At 41.7% G+C, this 20,240-nt stretch overlaps 1 protein-coding gene and 1 long non-coding RNA gene across 3 annotated transcripts in view; one reads left to right on the top strand and one right to left on the bottom strand.

Moving 5' to 3' along the window:
• The window catches only part of LOC122689227, a 32,488-nt gene extending 18,908 nt beyond the window's left edge, over nucleotides 1-13,580 (bottom strand). Inside the window, exons 1-2 of one of the 2 annotated variants that reach the window (XR_006339752.1) lie at nucleotides 13,360-13,580; nucleotides 1,894-2,001 (exon numbers count right to left, since the gene is read on the bottom strand). This is a non-coding gene — a long non-coding RNA (uncharacterized LOC122689227). The remainder of the gene's footprint in view (nucleotides 1-1,893; nucleotides 2,002-13,359) is intronic. The other variant, XR_006339753.1, reaches the window with a different exon arrangement.
• Nucleotides 13,581-13,924: 344 nt separating this feature from the next.
• Nucleotides 13,925-16,993, top strand: SAT1 (spermidine/spermine N1-acetyltransferase 1). The gene is made up of 6 exons (XM_043895463.1): nucleotides 13,925-14,184; nucleotides 14,411-14,462; nucleotides 14,551-14,634; nucleotides 16,111-16,212; nucleotides 16,305-16,345; nucleotides 16,471-16,993. The coding sequence occupies exons 1-6, from the start codon at nucleotides 14,119-14,121 to the stop codon at nucleotides 16,639-16,641; spliced, it is 516 nt and encodes a 171-aa protein (XP_043751398.1). The 5' UTR covers nucleotides 13,925-14,118; the 3' UTR covers nucleotides 16,642-16,993.
• Nucleotides 16,994-20,240: the final 3,247 nt, after the last annotated feature.

Genomic DNA, 20,240 nt, shown 5'->3' with positions numbered 1-20,240 from the left:
CAGTCAGTTTATAGTCAAATATTAACTGACCTGGGATACAGTTTGAATCTCTCTGCTTGATTTTTAATTTCACTTTCAGAAGCTATGCTATTTTCACTGATTTTAATACCACTACACAAATCATGCAACCACCAACTGTGACAGCACTAAGCACCTCACGTCTCCTTTCCCACACTCTTCTGCCTGACATGCTCTTTCCTTCAAATCCTTCCAAGTTGTGCCAGGTCACTGGCACTTCTGGACCAAAATAATCTCTTTCATCATGATAAACAGAACTGATTTCAACACTGAATGAATCAGAATGTAGCTGATGTTATCATCAAGAAAAGCTTCTGAATTCCATTTGTGGAAGTCTGGATATGGAGGTAAATAAAAGATGCTTTGGGTATTTGTTTTGTTGATCTGTTACCTGACAGGTATAAGATATCAGAAACAAGAGTCATTCTACACTTCTGTTTGTCCTATCTGTTCTTTATTCCTTTTTGTTCCTCTTTTTCTGTCTTCCCTTGTATTATTTTGTATGAATCTATTTTATCCCCTCTATTGACTTACACCATCTCCAGACTGTTCCAAATTTGTTGGAAACTACAAACAAACATATCCAAGAATTCCAGTGAATACCAAGCAGCATAAACACAAAGAAAACCAAATCATGGCACTACGGAATCAAATTTCTCAAAACTGGTGATACAGAGAAAATCATAACACTAATCTCTGGTTTTTCATCAAAAGCCATGCAAACCAAAAGACAGTGGAACAATCATACTTAAAGCATTGGAAGAAAAATACCATCAACCCAGAATTTTATATCCAGTGTAAATTGTGCTTCATTGTTATAGATTGCTGAAGATAAATGAAGAATACTTAACTACCATTCACAGCTCTTTAACAGCTTTTTGTTTTTAACCATGGATTCACAGACTAGGTACTGAAAAAAACAATGGGACATGTTCTATTTGCTGTCCTGCCCATATTCTTAGCACTATAACTGCATAACTTCCTTCTATTTGGTATAACATTAAAATACCTGTAAAAAGGAGAAGGAAAAAAAGTTGTGTGAATTAACATGTTCTGCATAATGCCTTTTCAACCTTTTCTCCTATTTCCACTAAGTTTGTCTCTTTAAAAAAACCTCTGCATGTGGTTTACAGTTGGACTATTAATTGGGTCAGAGAGAGATCCACTTCTAGAGACAGGATTGTAAATTATTTATCCTGGATGCTGTGTTCTGGATTGGACCTTGTCCACATGATGTCTGGCTAGGCAGATAAAAAAAACTCCAGGCAGAATACAATAGGCATTACAATACTGATTACCCAGCCTCTGTGATGATTCCATTGGAGCAGACCTCACTGGTTGGCAAACATTAACAGAGTCATTGCACATTTATTATGCATGAGGAAGGTGAAGCTTCATGACAAAGGTCAATGAATAAGAGAATAATCTCTGTGTAAGGCAGGACAAAAATTGGCTTGGGACAAATCTTTCTCTCTCCCCATTAGACCATTCACAATCATTCTTCCTCATCCAAAAATTGTTAACAGTCTTTATTTTACCAAATAGACAGAAAGGAATAAACATTTAGAAGTCACTTCTGATCCCTCCCTACCCTACACACACCACACATGCAGCGAAGCTACTCTTCACAGTATTCTAAGTACTTCACAAAGGGCTTTACAGCAGCATTTAATATTCACAACCTTAGGAGGAGGAAACAATTATTATTAACTCCATTTGACATACAAGCACACTGAGATATAAGAATCTTATCCAAAATCACACAGCTGGTAACCAGCAGTGCTGGGATTTGCATCCATGTCTGCTGGGCCTCAAAGATCCCTGCTTTTTCTGCCACACAAGTGCACTCATCTCCACCTTCCAATAAGCACTTACAGAGTCAACTACCTTTTGGCTTCACGCCAACAGGTTGGCGTTCTCAAAGTCACTTGCTTGGATGAGAAAAACCGCTCTTCCTGTCAGGTGATTGAGCATGTATTCTACCTATGAAAGAAGAACATAAATGAAGAGCTGTGGACCATTTTCAAAGTACTGGGTCAGCACTCATCTCAGAAAGAAGAATGCTATTGTGATGCCCCAGATTCAATGACTAGATGTTCACAGAGGAGTCTTCCATGAGAGAAAGTCCTATGGTCTCTGGAATTCTTCTGTGAATGAGCCTGGCTGGAGGCAGCTTTCTACAGGCTCTTAGGATGGCAGGGATCTCCCCAGCAAATTAACTGTTTCTAGTTGTCTCAGTAGGGGCTCCTGATCCATACTGCAGAGTCTTACTTATCAGTCCCATTCTTGGGATGGGGACATGGGTACAAGGCAGAGAAAGGTTTACAAAGAGGAAGACACTGGGGAGAATGGAACTGTCAAGAGTGTGCATTCCTTTTTGTAATTAAAACAAGACATGTGCCATCTGCAGCAACATGGATGGACCTAGACTTTGTCATACTGAGTGAAGTAAGTCAGACAGAGAAGGAGAAATATCATATGACATCACTTATATGTGTAATCTAAAAAGAAATGATACAAATGAACTTACCTACAAAACAGAAAGAGACACAAACTCAGAAAATGAGCTTATGGTTGCCAGGGAGAAGGGATAGTAGGGGAGATTGGGAAGGTCGTATCATATACACACTGCTATATTCAAAATGGATACCCAACACGGACCTATTGTATATGTGCCAGCCTGGATGGGAGGGGAGTTTGGGGGAGAATGGATACATGTATATGTATGGCTGAGTCCCTTCACTGTTCACCTGAAAATACCACAACATTGCTAATTGGCTACACACCAATACAAAATAAAAAGTTTAAAGTTTGGGAAAAAATAAATAATTAAAATAAGGCATGTGCTAGTAAAACTTAACTTGTAAGAAGTAGACCAAATGTGTTGAATGTTTACAATTTCTCACCTGAGCTCCAGCCTTAAGACAATGTTTGTTTTTAAATTTTCCATTTTTTCCAGAAGATCTATGAGGACTATAATTCCACAGTGGTGTGGTAAAAGATCTCCTGACTAAGGGTTAGGAGACTCCTGTTCTATTTCTGACTTTGCCACTTTTTAGCTGTGTGGAAAGTACCTTGGACAAGCACTTAACCCTCTCTGGACTTCAGTTTCTTAGCTATTAGGTAAGGAATTTGGACTAGAGAATCGCTAACATTCTATGCTTCTATGATAACAGAAATCTCAACAACACAGGTTGGAGGAGGGCTTCAAAGGAAAAAAAAACCTATTCTCCCAGATTATATTCATCCAGGCCAGCTTTATTTAAATTATTTTAGGGACTTCCCTGATAGTCCAATGGTTAAGAGGCTGCCTTCCAATGTATGGGACACAGGTTTGATCCCTGGTCCAGGAAGATCCCACAGGTCTCGGAGCAGCTAAGCCCGTGGGCCACACCTACTGAAGCCCACATGCCCTAGAGCCTGTGCCCTGCAACAAGAGAAGCCACTGCAAGGAGAAGGCCGCACCAGCAACTAAGAGTAGCCCCCACTTATTGCAACTAGACAAAGCCTGCATGCAGCAATAAAGACCCAGCACAGCCAAAAATAAAGAAATTAATTAAATTATTTTAAAAAAATTTTTGGTTTTATTCCCTGTTTTCCCTGAAGCTCTGGAATGGAAATGTATAAATCTCCTTTAAAAAAGAGAGCAACAAATATCTTTTTTCCCACCTTTGGAGAAATGTCTATTCAAATCCTTTGCCCATTTTGGGGGGGGGTGGGTTCTGAAATTTTTATTTTAGTATTTTTTTAATTATTTTATTCAAGTACTTTATTTTTTTAAACTCTTTCTTTTGTATTGGGGTATAGCCGGTTAACAATGTTGTGATAGTTTTAGATGAACAGCAAATGGACTCAGCCATACATGTACATTCATTCTCCAAAACTCCCGTCCCATCCAGGTTGCCACATAAAACTGAGCAGAGTTCCATGTGTTGTACAATAGGTCCTGGCACCAAATATCTTCTTAATTCATCAGAATTTAGATGACAAAGTAGAACATATGTAAAAACAGTAATAATACAAGGTAATTAAGACTAAATGAAATCACAAATATAAAATGCCAAACAAGGCATATCACTCACAGTAGGTGCTAGGAAATGCTAATTGCATATCTATCTTGGTTCTTCCTCTCCTATAGTACCCTCTTATAATTCATCTTTTAAGGAGAACTTAAAATGTATCACAGTTTTCCCAATTCTATGGTCTAGGGTCCTCTTTTGATCTTCTTGCACCCTTCTCCTACCTCCATCATCCCCCTAAAAGAAATGACTCATCTCCATATCCTCCACCTCCTCGATGATTCTCAGGTAATAATTTCTGTGGTCTCCAGCAAAATATGCCCAACATCCACTCATAGCAGGGCCAGAACGTGGGTCTGTCCCTTGTTACACAGGACACATGCTGCTTGCCTGGAGTTCACTCCCTTGCATTTCCTTCTTTGAAGTATCCTGTTTTCCTGAATTCGCTGTCAACATTTAATTGCCAGTTTATGAATGATACAGAAATTGGTAAACTACATTCTGACCTTTAAAATCTATTGAGTGTACCCAGGGGGCATAGGGAAAAGAGGGGGTGTCTTATACTTTGTGCCCTAACAGGCAATTATTTCCTATGATCTTCTTACTAAGAAACCGCCATGCCCAGATTCAAAGAGCTGAGCTGATACTTTAGGAGGCCTAGGAATGACTAATCACACTTTCAGATTTCCTAGTCATTTATGAAGAGTTAGAGCCTTGATCCCTGAGCTGAATGATGGGCAACAGTCTTCCCTTTGGATTTGACTTCACAAGGGGAGAGAGGCAGGCCTGCCTGGAGGAGGTAGGTCACACAGGTTCTGACTGTTCCTGTTCTTTTTCTCCAGAAGGCGGGATCCCTTCCAACCATAACTAGAACTGTAAGGGCCTGGGAGGTTGAACTGTAAGTCCCTGGAGGGCAAGGACCACACCATATTGGTTTCAGCATTTCCCAAGCACAATTTTTGGCAGGAAACAGACCTTAATAAATGCTTGGTAAATGCTGAACAAGAAGCAGGCTATTACTGCCCTTTAAATGCAGACAGACTCCAGGGTGACCCTCAGTAATCTACCTCCTGGTATTTACACCTCTTGTGATCCTCTGCTTGAGTGCATTCAGGATCTGTTACTTGCTTTTAACCAACAGAAAATGGTAAGGGTGATAGGGTGTCACTCCTAGGATTATGCTACATTATGTAAAACTCTCTTGGTCCTTCCCTAGTAGTTCAATGACTAAGACTCCATGCTCCCAATGCAGGGGGCAGAGTTCCATCCCTGCTCAGGGAACTAGATCCCACAGTTCAGTTCAGTTCAGTCACTCAGTCATGTCCGACTCTTTGTGACCCTATGAACCACAGCACGCCAGGCCTCCCTGTCCATCACCAACTCCCGGAGTTCACCCAAACCCATGTCCATCGAGTCGGTGATGCCATCCAACCATCTCACCCTCTGTCATCCCCTTCTCCTCCTGCCCTCAATCTTTCCCAGCATCAGGGTCTTTGCTGCAACTGAAGATCCCACATGCCACAACTAAGACCTGGTGCAGCCAAAACTAAACAAACAATCAGTCAAACAAAAACCTCTCTCTTGCCAGGCAACAAAAGCAAAAAATAACAAATGGGACTATATCAAACTTAAAAATAACAACAAAAATGTTTAAAAACTTCTGCATATCAAACGAAACAACAGAGTAAAAAAAAGCAACCTATTAAAAGGGAGAAAACATTTGTAAACCACGTATCTGTTAAGAGGTTAACACCCAGAATATAGAAAGAATTCCCAGAGCTCAACAATAACAACAAATAACCTGATTTTTAAATAGGCAAAGGACTTGAATAGACATTTTTCCAAAGAAGATATACAAATGGCCAATAAGCATATGAAAAGACACTCAACATAACTAATAATAGGAGAATCGAAAATCAAAATCACATTGAAGTATCACCTCACGCCTGTTAGGATGACCACTATAAATTTAAAAAAAAACAGAAAATAACAAATGCTGGTACAGATGTGGAGGAAAGGTAATCCTTGTGCACTGTTGATGGGAATCAAAAAATTAGACACAGAACTACCATACAACCCAGCAATCCTACTTCAGGGCACATATCCAAAATAATTGAAAAGAGTATCTTGAAGAGATATTTGCACACCTGTGTTCATTACACCATTACTCATAATAGCAAAAAGGTGGAAGCAACCTAAATGTCCAGTGATGGATGAATGGATAAAGAAATGTGGTATATACATAAAATGGAATATTGTTCAGTCTTTGAAAAGAAGGACATTTTGTCATAGGCTACAACATGGATAAACCTTGAGGACATTATATTAAATGAGATAAGTCACAAAATGATACGGTATGACTCCACTTATAAGAGGAACCTAGAGTAGTCAAACTCAGAGACAGTAAGTAGAATGGTGGTTACCAGTGGGCTAGAGGAAGGGGGGCTTCCCTGGGGACTCAGTAAAGAATCTACCTACAACGCAGGAGACCTGGGCTGGATAGATCCCCTGGAGGAGGGCATGGCAACCCACTCCAGTATTCTTGCCTGGAGAATCCCTATGGACAGAGGAGCCAGGTGGGCTACAGTCCATGGGGTTGCAAAGAATCGGACACGACTGAGAGACTAAGCACAGCACAAAGCACAGAGGAAGGGGAAAGGGAGTTGTTCAATAGGTACAGAGTTTCAGTTTTGCAAGACAAAAAGGTCCTAGGGATCTATTACACAACACTATGCATCAGTAGTTAACACTACTGCATCATACACGCAAAAATGGCTAAGGCAGTAAATTTCGTTTTGTGGTTTTTTTCACAATAAAAAAATGACTCTCTTTTGCTAGCAGACTGCTCTAGACACTCTCCAAAAGCTGGCCTGATGAAGTACATGGCCATATTAGGTAAGCTCTCATTACAAGGAACTGCAGGCAACTTTCAGAAATCATGAGTGGCATCAATTGACAGGCATTAAGAAGCTAAGACCCTCGCTCAAGGAAATGAATGAATTCTGCCAATGCCAATGACTTTGAGCTTGCAAGTGGACTCTTCCTCGGCCAAGCTGCCACATGAAAATACAGTCTGGCTGACACCCTGAGCAAAGGACCCAGCTAAACCATGCCTCAACTTCCAAAAGACAGAAACCGTGATGATAAATGCATGTAGTTTAAGCCACCAAGTTTGCGGTAATGTGTTATGTGGCAATAGCTAACTACCACAAAAGCGATGGTATAACACAACTTGCTTTCAAATAACTACCTTTCTGTTGTGGAACCATGAAACAAAGTGTCCAAGATAGGAAGCAAAGGCCATTGGGACAGCAAGACCAGTCTTAGCTTTGGAATATGTCCACGTCTTTGCCTAAAGGTCACTCAGCCTCTATGCCTGGTTTCCAGAGGGCAATCCCTGTGGATTTACCACAATTGCCAATGTTCCAGCCTCCTGACAAGGAGCACCAGAAAGGAAGAAAGAAGGCATGATCATCTCTCTTGAACTTCAACCAAAGGGTCTCAGTGGTCTCTCTCCAACACAATTTTTTATGATCCTCAGCAAGAGCCCCATGGAGGGCAAGAGTGACAGCCTGGGATGGATTTAGGCTAGGATGGCAAACACATTCCATCTTATAAACAGATAGGGGCAGCTTGGGATGGCTTCTTGCAGCAGGACAATGTCTCTGCTCCAGTCTTCTGATACAGCTTTTCATTCCCAGCCTTGCTACAGATATTCCCTGTGGCGAAGGTCAGAAATGAGCACAGCTGGGCATGTTCCTGGGAATTAAAATATAATCACCCCTATTTCTACATATTTCCAAACAGCATTTACCACCTCCAATCTCTGTCTCTGGCCAAGGAACATCCTAGCCCCACTTCTTTCTATGGTGAAAGCAATGGACACTTTCTGACCATCTGGCTCTCGCTTCCTTCCATGTGTGTGTAGTAGTGGTGGTTTTGAGGAGAGGGGGGGGGTGACATCATCAGAGGTAGGCAACAGCAGTGATTGAGAGGATATAGGCCATCTGAGCTGTGGCTATGCAGAGCCAGAAACCCTAAGGTGGTCAGTCTTTCCCGCAAGTCAAAGTCATTGTCTCATACCTCCATACCTTCCCAGGTGTGCCAACAGAAAGGAAAGCACTTTCTTGGTGCCAATGAGAAAAGACTCTGATTGGTATGGCTTAGATCACAACATTGACCAAGGGAGTGGCGTGTTCTGATTAGCAGCTCCCTGACCAAGAAAAGGGCTTCCCAGGTGACGCTAGTGGTAAAGAATCTGCCTGCAGGAGACAGAAGAGACAGGGTTCAATCCCTGGGTTGGGAAGATCCCCTGGGGAAGGAAATAGCTACCCTACTCCAGTATTCTTGCCTGGAGAATCCCACGGATGGAGGAGCCTGGGGGCTACAGTCCATAGGGTCACAAAGAGTTAGCACACACGCATGACCAAGAAAAAGCATCTAGCTCTGTGTGTGTGTGCACTAAGTCACTTCAGTTGTGACCGACTCTTTGCGACACCATGGACTGTAGCCCACCAGGCTCCTCTGCCCATGGAATTCTCCAGGCAAGAAGACTGGAGAATGGTTGCCATTTCCTTCTCCAGGGGATCTTCTGGACCCAGGGATCGAACCTGTGTCTCTTACGTCTCCTGCACCGGCAGGATGGTTGTTTACCGCTAATGCCACCTGGGAGTAGGGGGAAATAACTTTTCAAAAGCAGGAAATGCTGTTCTGGGAAACAAATATCTGCTCATCACAAGCTGTGATCTTCTCTCTCACTCAGTATACATTTCAGGTGGTACCACAAGGTCCTGGTTCCTGTCATACCTGTGCTTCTTGCAATGAGCAGTGAATTCTCCTTCTGCCTAAGCCAGTTAGAATGAGGTAACTTCACTTGCAAACAAGAGGCCTGGTTAATACCTCGCTTATTACTGACCAGGTTCTTTCAACTGCGGCCTAAAGTCATATAATACTTTACATTTACAAAGAGAAGTCTTACACTTTTCATGGTTTACTCCCAAAGATGGAAGACCTTTCCATGTCCTAAATTGTAATTTCTCAAAATGAAAGAAAGGTAAAGAAAAGAAAGCAAAGTATCTTGGCCAGTAATTCAACTACACATCAATAAAAAAATAAATTTGAAAAAAAAGAAAATTCTGGCCCCAAGCAAGATGCTTTCTTGGAGGTGGTTGTATTTATTCATTCATCATTCTCACAGGTTATCACCCACCTGTGTTACATAGCAAGAAAAACACCCTCTGAGAAAGATCTATTACAACCTGTGGAACACAGACATGTTACCAAAATTTAGATAATTCAAGCTAGAATGAGCACATCTAGAGAGTCATCTCAAATTATACTTTCAGGTACTGAGAACCTGAAGTTTTAGAGTGTTTCTCTGGCTTCAGACCAACAAAATTACATCTCTGCTTACCTAGTAATTTCACTTTTAGGAAACTATATAAGAAAACAATCAGAAAGCTGGGCTAAAACTTGGATTAAAAGATGTTTATCAAAGTATTATTTATCACTGGAAAAACACCTGAGTCTTCAACAACAGAATGGTACAATAAATTGCACACAATGCAACTCTAAGGAGTCATTATATATATTTAATTTAAATACACTCACTGACATGGAAAAATACTCTATACTATTAATAGAAATAATGCTAACAATTATACCAGGTGCAATACTGAGTATTTCTTTTCATTGGGGGGGGGGGGGGCACACACCACACTATTTGTGGAATCTTAGTCCCCCAACCAAGGACTGAAGGCCAGGCCCTTGGCAGTGAGAGTGCAGAGTCCTAACCACTGGACCACCAGGGAATTCCCACTGGGTACTTTATATGTATTACTTGCTTAATCCTCACAACAATTACCATATGAAGGATACTATTAATATTTTCTCATTACAGATGAAGAAACAGTGACTTAACAAGGTTGTGTAGTGACGTAATCACACAGTTGGGGAGTGTGTAAGGACAAAGCTGCAGTAGATAAGAAAGTGAAAGTGAAGTCGCTCAGTCGCGTCCAGCTCTTTGTGATCCCATGGACTGTAGCCAACCAGGCTCCTCAGTCCATGGAATTTTCCAGGCAAGAATACTGGAGTAGGTTGCCATTTCCTTCTCCAGGGGATCTTTCTGACCCAGGGATTGAACCCGGGTCTCCAGCATTGCAGGCAGACACTTTTACTGTCTGAGCCACCAGGGAAGCCCAGTAGATAAGAAGCTACTACACTATTCAGCAGGAGAGGCATTATAGATACATGATTCCAACTTTTTATTACATAGGCATAACACACACAGGTTATTTTTAAAATATTTTTAAGTGAATACAAGCAAGCACAGACCAGTCAGAATGGCTGCTGCAACCAATCAGAATGGAAACCAGGAGTAAACAACCCAAATGGCCATCTGAGTTCAGTAAGCCTTTGCTGTGTAACGAAAAATCCTGAAGTGTAGTGGCTTAAAACAAGCATTCTATTGACTGATGATTTTGTGAGTTGATAACATGGGCTGGGAACAGTGAGGAGGTTTTTCTACTGGTCTTACCTAGGATCACTTGTGTAGTACAATCATTTGACAGCTCGACTGGGACTAAATGGTCCAAGATGGTGTCACTTATGCATCTGGCCTCACATATGCGTGAGATCTTTCATCCTCAAGGAGGCTAGCTCAAGTTTCCTCATACGGCAGCAGCAGCAATCCAAGACAGCATGAGCAGAAGCTTTATGATCTCTTGAGGTCTTGCTTAGAAGTTGTACACCACCACTTTTACTGTATTTTATTGGTCAAGGCAAGTCACAAAGCCAGTCCAAATTCAAGGAGTGGGGAAACAGACTCCACCTCTTGATGGGAGGAGCTTCAATGAATTTGTGGCCATTTTAATTCACTATACTGTACATACCAACTTAATATCAGCCCTACCCGTGTATGTACATAGAAAAGACTAGAAAGAAATCAGCCTACTAATTGGAATTATTATTAACTTTTTCTGTTTCTGCACTTATCCAATTTTCCTAATCAATATGCATTATTTTTATAAACAGAAAAAAAAACTATGACACCTTCCATAATAGTTTAATAGAGCAAATTGGACAGCTTCACTTTGGCATGGAAATCAACAGTATTCCTTCTTTCCTAGTTCTACCATTTCCTAGCTGTGGCAGTTTTGTAGCCCTCTGAGCCTCTGGTTTCCTCTGTTGCAAAGATGGAGCTAACATTAGCTATTTCACAAGACAGCTGATATCAAATGAGACAATGACTGTAAAACATCCATGATGTCCCTGGCCATTTCCTTTCCTGCTACTCTTCTCCTACTCAGACCTCTTCAGTTATAGGAATTATCTTTCTGATAAAGATTAAATCTGGTTATAGTAAACTACAAATATATCTCTAAAGTAAACTGCATGCCCTGAGGGCTTCTTTCAAAACTTAGACCTACTTTATTATAAACCCCCAAGTACCTAGCATAAGAATCAATAAATTGTTGATTTGTTGACTCATTAACCAAACAAAAGTTTTCCAAACGCTAGGCAGTTAACCTCTTTCTATGCAGATTTAAATTTAAATTCCACTATCAGGAGCAGGTAATATTGGTCACTCATGGCATCTACCTATTCCTGACAATGAAGAAACTAACTTGATTCATAAAGAAAATTCACATTTCTTAGGGTTCTAAGCTTGTGCAAAAAACACAATCAATGAGCTTTTTCTAGCCACCTGTTTTTCTAAAGGAGCTCTTCTTGTCATAATGGCAAAGTGAAGCATAAGAACATGAAACTGAAACCAGAAAAGCAGAATAAATAGAAAAACATATATTATGTGTTTTAATGAAAACCATTATTCTAAAAGACTAAGCAGACCACATTGAAAACGGCCTTGTTTTTGCTTCAAGGAGGCAGTTATTATTAATGCTTAGTCACAGAGTTCTAACTTATTGTTAGTACTGATTCTGTAACAAGCTCTCCTGGGTCTTCCCACAACACAAAACAAAGCAGAGGAAGGAAGGGCCTATGTATGGTCATCCCAAGTGCAATGGTGTCAGGAAACACTACCTAAAGTGGCTTAGGCAGATGAGAATCAATGCTATTTTTAAATATGTTTGAGAAACACATTTTATAAACTCTCACAATGACTCACTAGGCATAATATCCCCAGAGGGTGGGAAGGGGAGCTACTTTTGCTTTCTTTTCTACCGACAGGATATTGCGAGCAGAGGCAGTTATGTTGAATGTTGGGGGAGGGGTCACTTGGTGACAATCCAACCTACAGACTGAAAACATTGCAGGCCCCCTTTATACTTTCACTCTGACTCAGTCAGGAACCCAGGCTGGGCAGTCAAAGCAGGGCCCTCAGAAGGCCTGTCTGGGAAGGTGGTTTGTAAATAAAAACCTGTATCTGCAAAAGGATGGAGTACTTGCTCCAGTGGGTATAATTCAGGAAGAGCTATAATCTAATCCAACAGTTCTCAAACATTTCCTCTCAGTACATTTAAAAATTATTGAAAAACTCTAAAAGCTAACCTTTGAAAATTCTAGAAAACATGAGAATACACAAACACACCTTCCTTTAGTCACCAAAGCAAGGATGTCATCACACATCCTGTAAATTTGTAATTATAGAACAGACTTTTGGACTCTGTGGGAGAAGGCGAGGGTTGTTTTGAGAGAACAGCATCGAAACATGTATATTATCTATGGTGAAACAGATCAGCAGCCCAGGTTGGATGCATGAGACAAGTGCTCGGGCCTGGTGCACTGGGAAGACCCAGAGGGATCGGATAGAGAGGGAGGTGGGAGGGGGGATCAGGATGGGGAATACATGTAACTCCATGGCTGATTCATGTCAATGTATGACAAAACCCACTACAATACTGTAAAGTAATTAGCCTCCAACTAATAAAAATAAATGAAAAAAAATTTGTAATTACTTCAAAATAAAAAGTTTTAAAGGAGGGGAGAAGAAGCGCAGGGAATGAGCAAGGAGGGAATATAACAACTTTAAACAGCAATGGAAGCCAGAAGATAGATGTCATCAATATGCTAAGAGAAAAGAACTTCCAACCTCAAATTCATTCAAAGTGAAATAAATCCTCCAAGAACTTTAGGATAACTGAAAGACATATTTAGACAAGCAAAACAGAAAATGTTATAAGAGCGGACCCTCACTAAATGCAAGTCAGAAGGAGTGTACCTCAGGCAGAAGGAAAGTGTTTCCAAAGGAAAGCCAGAGATTTTAAGAAAAAAATAAAAACGAAAAAAGAAAGAAAATATTCTGTTAACTCTAAAAATTACCAGCAGAGGGGGAAAGAATTATTGAGGAAACCAAATAGCTTACCTTGGGAAATTTTAGAAAACACAAGAACATGCAAGTACACATTCCTTTAGTCATGAGAGCAATGACGTCATCATACATCAGTAATCTGGAAAATTCCAGCGAAACTAAGAAAGGCAAATGAAACCCTATTATTACTATGAAGCTAGCTAGTTCCGAAATGATCTTGGGACCCACAGGGCCCTCCAGACCACCCCATGCGAGCCGCTGCTCTAAACCTCTCATCCCCTCACCGCTCAAAGCCAGGTGTCTCCAAAGAAGAAACTGTCAAGCCGTTGGTCCAGGGCCCAAAGGGGAAGCTCTCTCCCTTTTGCAAAGGTCACTTAGGGGACGCCTAGGCTGGGAGGTCGGACTTTCGGGAAGCCTCCACCATGTGCCACGAGAGGGCGCCGCTGGAGAGCTCAGCCTAGCGCCTCGCCGCCCGCACCCCGCCCGCGCGGGCCAGGTTCACACAGGCGCCCGGAAAAGGAGGAGGTGCCCGGAAGAGGGGGCGGTCGCGACCTCATTGGACGAGGCGCCTCCGCCTCACGTCCCGGGGCGGGGCTTCATCAGGCTAAAAAGCAGAGCGCCCGGCGGCCGGAACGCGCGCGGCTCCAGTTGCAGTGAGCTGCTTGTCTTACGTTGTTCGCCGAGGTTCGCCGGGTCATGGTGCCATCCTGACTGGGAAGAGGACGCTCCCGGGAGACGAATGAGGAACCACCTCCTCCTACTGTTCAAGTACAGGGGCCTGGTCCGCAAAGGGAAGAAAAGCAAAAGACGAAAATGGCTAAATTCGTGATCCGCCCGGCCACCGCTGGCGACTGCAGTGACATCCTGCGGCTGATCAAGGTAGCGGGAAGCGCGGGCTCCTCCCGAGGCGGAGTTGGGGTTCTTGTACCCCGCAGGTCCCCTTTTCTCCGTCTGTCTACCCACAGCCCCGGCCAGGCGGCGCCGCTCCCGACGAAACTCTGGGAACGAATCCCCGCCCCGCTCACCCCCTTCCCCCGAGCTGTCCGTGCCGGGGCCTCACTTAATTTTCTGCTTCTCCTCCTTTTTCTTATCTGCCTCAACCCAGGAATTGGCTAAATATGAATACATGGAAGAGCAAGTAATGTTAACTGAAAAAGGTAACGCGTCAGTGGCAGGGCGGGGAACGAGCGTCTGGGGGACGACTTTCACCGACTCCAGCACTGTCTCTGCTTCCCCTTCTTGCAGATCTGCTAGAAGACGGTTTCGGAGAGCACCCCTTCTACCACTGCTTAGTTGCAGAAGTGCCTAAGGAGCACCTGACTCCGGAAGGTAATCGCCCTGCCCTTCTAGAAGCCGAAGAGACCGAGTGTTGTGTAAGACGTAGAGTCCGCTCTGTAGAAGCACTGACAACACAGGCTGAAGTTACTTAACTGAGAAATTGGCCAGAAATAATAGCCAGCCAGTGTTCAAAGTACTGAAAAAAAAAAATAGATGTGCTGCACTTAATAATAGGGCGGGTTAAAAGAGCTCTTTAAGTATCAGTGCTGTGGAGACCCGGAAGAGTTTGAGCTGTTTATGTAAGTATCAGAATGCGGTGGAGACCCGGAAAAGTTAGGTATAAAGTCATTTGTTGTAAATTCGGTTTCATAAATGGTTCTTGTTTGACCCTAACGTAACCTTTTTTGTATCTGTGTTAAATTACATTTTTTTCTTTAATTTGTCCCAATCTTCAGGTTACAGTCTCTAGCTTCGCCATGTACATGGCCCTTCCGTGTACATGGATGGGCGGGGAGGTAACTAAAAGATCCTTTACACAATAAAGTAGATGATCATGATAAATGAGGTAAGGCCCTATTATCACACACTTAAAACACGGTAGATCAGAAGCTCCAATGTACTCGCTTCCTATTTGGGAAGGACTATAAGATGGCTAGAAAGTTTAATTTGAAACTTTTGCCTCCAATTGGAATTACAGACACCTATTAAGAGGAAGTCGGATGCTTTTTTCCTTTTTTTTCTTTGTTTTTTTTCTTTGTTGTTGCTGTTTTTCTTTCTGGTCATTGTTGAATGGCCAAAGTCAAAGCCAAAGGAGGAAGTTGTTGGGCCGGGTTGGGGGGTGATTAAGGTTTTTTTTTTGTTCTGAGGTCATTTCCTCCTGCTAGAAAAAAAAAATGAACAAAATACATAAGGGATGAGGTACTTTCCAGAGGTATATGGATGTTACATAATACCTGAGTACCTCTACTTCTTCCGACTTAAACACTGGGGAAAGCAAATTGAAAATGTGTGAATTGGAAGGCAAGTTCTGAAATTAAACCTTACTGTTTTGGCCTTATGTCCTGACCTTAAGGAAGCAGAGTTTCTAAACTACAAATACTTACTATTCTGAACTGCCGTGTAAACCTAACTTATTCCCAAGTCAACATACCAGTATATCAGTAGGATGTGAATAATGTGTGTGTTTAAGACCATAGCACTTTCACTCTGGCAAGTAATGAAAGCATTCTCACTTCCTGAGTGTGAGATCCAACAGATCGCCAAGTGGCCAGTCCATGGTTTTAGCCGGGCTTCAGCTAGCTCTAATGTGTGCTTTTTGTGAAAACATGTTCTAAGAATAGTGAGATCATCCAACAGTGACCTGGATTGCACTAGCCTAAAAGTCAGAAGATAGTCCGGTCCAATGGCTACTTATTTTTATAATACATGCATGTTTATTTTTTTAAACTTATGATAGGCTTCTGATTTTGCACCTACAACTTTGACAGATTGTTTTTCATCCATAACTCATGTGATACTCTATTACAGGACACAGCATTGTTGGTTTTGCCATGTACTATTTTACCTATGATCCATGGATCGGCAAACTGTTGTATCTTGAGGACTTCTTTGTGATGAGCGATTATAGAGGTATGGTTGAGTTCAGTGGGGGCACTCTAAAGAGAAATCGGGGCTTGAAGTCCTCAAAATGACTTTTAAAATGGTACTTCTCGTTCTTTTAGGCTTTGGCATAGGATCAGAAATTCTGAAGAAGCTAAGCCAGGTATGTCTTGGTGTTTGGTTTCCAAATTTCAAGGGTTACTGGATTATTTGAAGGACTGAATTGAAATTGGGTCTTGGAAAGCAGGTGCGCTGTCACTGAGTTCATTTTCCTCTCCCATGTAACAGGTTGCAATGAAGTGTCGCTGCAGCAGCATGCACTTCTTGGTGGCAGAGTGGAATGAACCATCCATCAACTTCTACAAAAGAAGAGGTGCCTCTGATCTGTCCAGCGAAGAGGGATGGAGACTCTTCAAGATCGACAAGGAGTACTTGCTAAAAATGGCAGCAGAGGAGTGAGGAGTGCTGGTGTAGAAAATGACAGCTTCCATTCTATTTTAGAATAACTTCTCAACTTATCTTGCTTTCTCTCCTCTTTGTAGTGAAATAATAGAATGAGCACCCATTCCAAAGCTTTATTACCAGTGGCGTTGTTGCATGTTTGAAATAAGGTCTGTTTAAGATGGCAATCTTGTATACAGGTTGGAGTCAGATTTCTCTTTTAACATCTTTTGATAAACAACAGGTGGTATGATAATGTCTATGAAAAAAACTTCATTCTTGTGAGTCATTTAAATGTGTACAATGTACACACTGGTACTTAGAGTTTCTGTTTTGATTCCTTTTTTTAATAAAGTACCCTTTGATTTAATTATCTGGTTTAAGCATTTCTACTGATTCTTTATTTCTTAGTCATTTTTCTTGCTTTTGAGTGCAAAATAAAAATGCCCAAGAAACAGGATAACTTTACAATTTTTAAAAAAGAGTTTTTAATCCAGTCTAAAGTGTCTGATGGTCAGGAGCTGTGTTGTGCCTGTATTCCCAATGTCTAGAAAGAAGCCAGTTGAATCCCAAGGTTTTATATGTAGCAACATATAAAATATGACTTTCTACTGATGACACTGTACACTTAACCCAACAGAATTTTCAAAAGCTTAGAAACTGAGGCCCCACAGTTAAAAAGCCCATTTGTTACACCAGTAAAAGAGGTGGGAATGGGATTCTGAAACACTGGAAATTGGGAGGAAAAAACATCTTGTTCACAACAACCTCATCCCACACAAAACACTAGGCTGAAGGGAAAGTAGATCATTTTGTTAGGAAGGAAAATTCCACATTTTTATAGGAACATGGTAAACTAAAAGGCTGGAGTAACAGGCTGGAGTTGGACACAGGTACCAGTCAGGGAAATCACCATCCTATTTGGAGGACAAGTTTCTGGAACTGTCATAACACCATGGACATCTATGCAGAGAAACCACAGGAGTGGTTAAAGCTGCTGGGGATGGGGTGAGAAGTAGCTAAGACCTTTCTCCAGGACTGAAAATTAAACTTCCAAAGAGGGCTGAGGAGGAGACAGATAGGTGAACTCCTTTTTATTACTCATGACGTTGACCTAAATTCCTAAAGCCACTAATTCCCACAATAATGAACATGTTAGTTAATAATCACTGTACTGATTTCCAAGATGAATCTTTTCCAAAAGAATTCATCAGATAACTGAAAAGCAGTACTTGGTATCTTCTTTCTGTGTTCTCCAGGAAATAAATACTGGGCTTCTCACTCAAAGGATTTTGGCCTGCATCCCTTGGTTTCAGTCTTTAGTGGCTTCCTAAATTAGAAGGCAGCCATATATACAAGTAGGGTCCTGTACTGTATTTAACAGGAGAGCCTTGGGATTTATTGGTAGCTTAGAAAGTATGTCATGAAAACAGGATTAGAGTCAATTTTCAACCAGGGTCCTGCTAGGCTGGCAAGTAACTATAAGAGATAAATGCTGGCAAGCATGAAAAGGGTTAATGAAACACAAGGAGCTTTGTGGGGAAAGAAGACATTTTGAAAATTGTGTTTTGGAAAGTGGGCCTCTTTGAGGAAAACAACTACATGCTGACTGTGGTTAAATATGTGAATAAATTAGATTAACCAAGGGAGTTACAATGTAACTCTTTGTTTTCTCATCCTGCTTAGAGCTTAGCCCTAAAGGCCCAGTGTTGTCACCATGAAAGCTTTTATGAAGTTTTCGTGTCCACTTTAAAGAAGTCCCTTAAGTTTAAAACTTAGAAACTGACATACCACAGCATCAGCCCACTGAATGTTCAACTCTTGTTACAAAGACACCCGTTTAAAAACAACTGAAAACAAATCTGCAAAGCTTGAAATCACCAGGCAAGTAAGAAAGCATGTTCCAGGGAAATCAAAGGGCATAAAAAACAATGATAAATCTGAAAAAGTGGCAGGGTTCAGGGAGAGACTCCAGGTAAGCAAGACTTCTGTAAAAATAACTTTAAAATTACTGTTTTACTAATATGTTATGCCTAACATCATTTGGGGAGAATAGTATTTCGGGCCTAAGAACTTGCCAGTTCTTACATAAGAATATTTTCTGGTTTTCACTGAGTAGTTTAAGAAAATAACTCTTATTTGCTAAGTTTATTATCTCCCTTAAAAGAATAAAATAATAATTCTTGATACAACTAAAACAGGAAGTGGCTAGGTCTATCCACACATAGGCTCAGGAGACATCCAGCCACCAACCTGATTGATTATAGGGTCAATAGTAGAGGGACGGTCTGTCATGGTCCAAACCAGAGCCCAAAATCATCAGCTGTGTAGATTTCACCAGGCAGCCTTTCTAGGGAAAGAAAGTGGAGTCTTCTTCACAGAAATGCACAACCAACAATTTGGAAGAAACCTAAGGTCTCATACCCACTCTACAAAGTACTGTGAGTCCCCAGCAGGGCCTAGAATGATGACACATCTCTGCTCCTTGAGGCAAGGGGCTGCTCAGCAGCAACTGAGGGAGCTGGTCAGGCCCTGGGAGGCCCAGCCTCCTGTTCAGAATCTGCAGGTGGCCATGTCTGCTCCCAAGATTCTGTTTACTTAACTGGCCTCATCTTTGTCTCCCTGTTTCATCATGTCTTTCTGAGGATGGACATGTCAGGGTGACTGTTTTATTCTCATCCCTTTTCTTTGTGCTGCTGGTCCAGGTTTCAACCTAGTCAGCCGTCACCCACAACCCAGGCTGACAGGCCCACACCCTTATGGAGCCCACTCCACCCCCACCCCCATCCTTGCCATCATTGTCTTTGTTGCCTCTTCTATCAGAGGCCACTAACTGCACTTCCTTGCAAGGTTCTCCCAGCACCCTCTTGACCCTGTCACTTCTCTTTCTTGGGGCTCACATCGACCCAGCAAATGTTTTTAGTAGCTTCCACATGGTTATCAACATAATAGTTCGTAAAAGCTAACGTTAGTAAGTACTCACCAGGAACCAGGCATTCCATTTGACGCTTTGTACAGTCATGATGTCATCTAATTCTCACGAACATCCTGTGAGGTAGATACTATTATTAGTTTCTTTTTATAATGAGAAACTAACCCTCAGAGAGGTTAAGTTGCCTAAGGCCACACAGCTAGGCCTGGGAATCAAACTCCAAACCAAATTTCTCAAACCCCTGGGGGTTCACTGGCACATTCTCTCTCAGAATGATTGAATTTGGTGTTTCTTTTGGATTATAAAGAATAATCAGTACAGTTGGCCCTCAGTATCCGAGGGGGATTTTGGAATTTTTTTTCCAAATATTTTCCATTCACTGTTACTTGAATCCAATGATGCAGAACTCACAGATAAGGCAGAGCCAAGTGTATAAGCATTTTCTGGATCCTTGAAATCAGTAGTGCTCAGTACTGGCTGCACAGGACAATCACCTAGAAAGCTTTTAAGCAATACTAATGCCCCACCCTGAGAGAATCTTAATTTAATTATTTCTTAATGTGCATTCCAAAGTAAAGCCAGGGCTGATGGCCACTGAGCTAGGTAATCACCTTGTAACCAAATCCCAGCCACAATTGTGAGGACAACCACTTCTGTCTGTGTTTATGCTGCTTGCCTTGATACC

This window comes from Cervus elaphus, chromosome X, assembly GCF_910594005.1.
Source record: "Cervus elaphus chromosome X, mCerEla1.1, whole genome shotgun sequence".
Lineage (NCBI taxonomy): Eukaryota > Metazoa > Chordata > Mammalia > Artiodactyla > Cervidae > Cervus > Cervus elaphus.
This window is presented reverse-complemented; position numbering and strand designations above follow the sequence as displayed.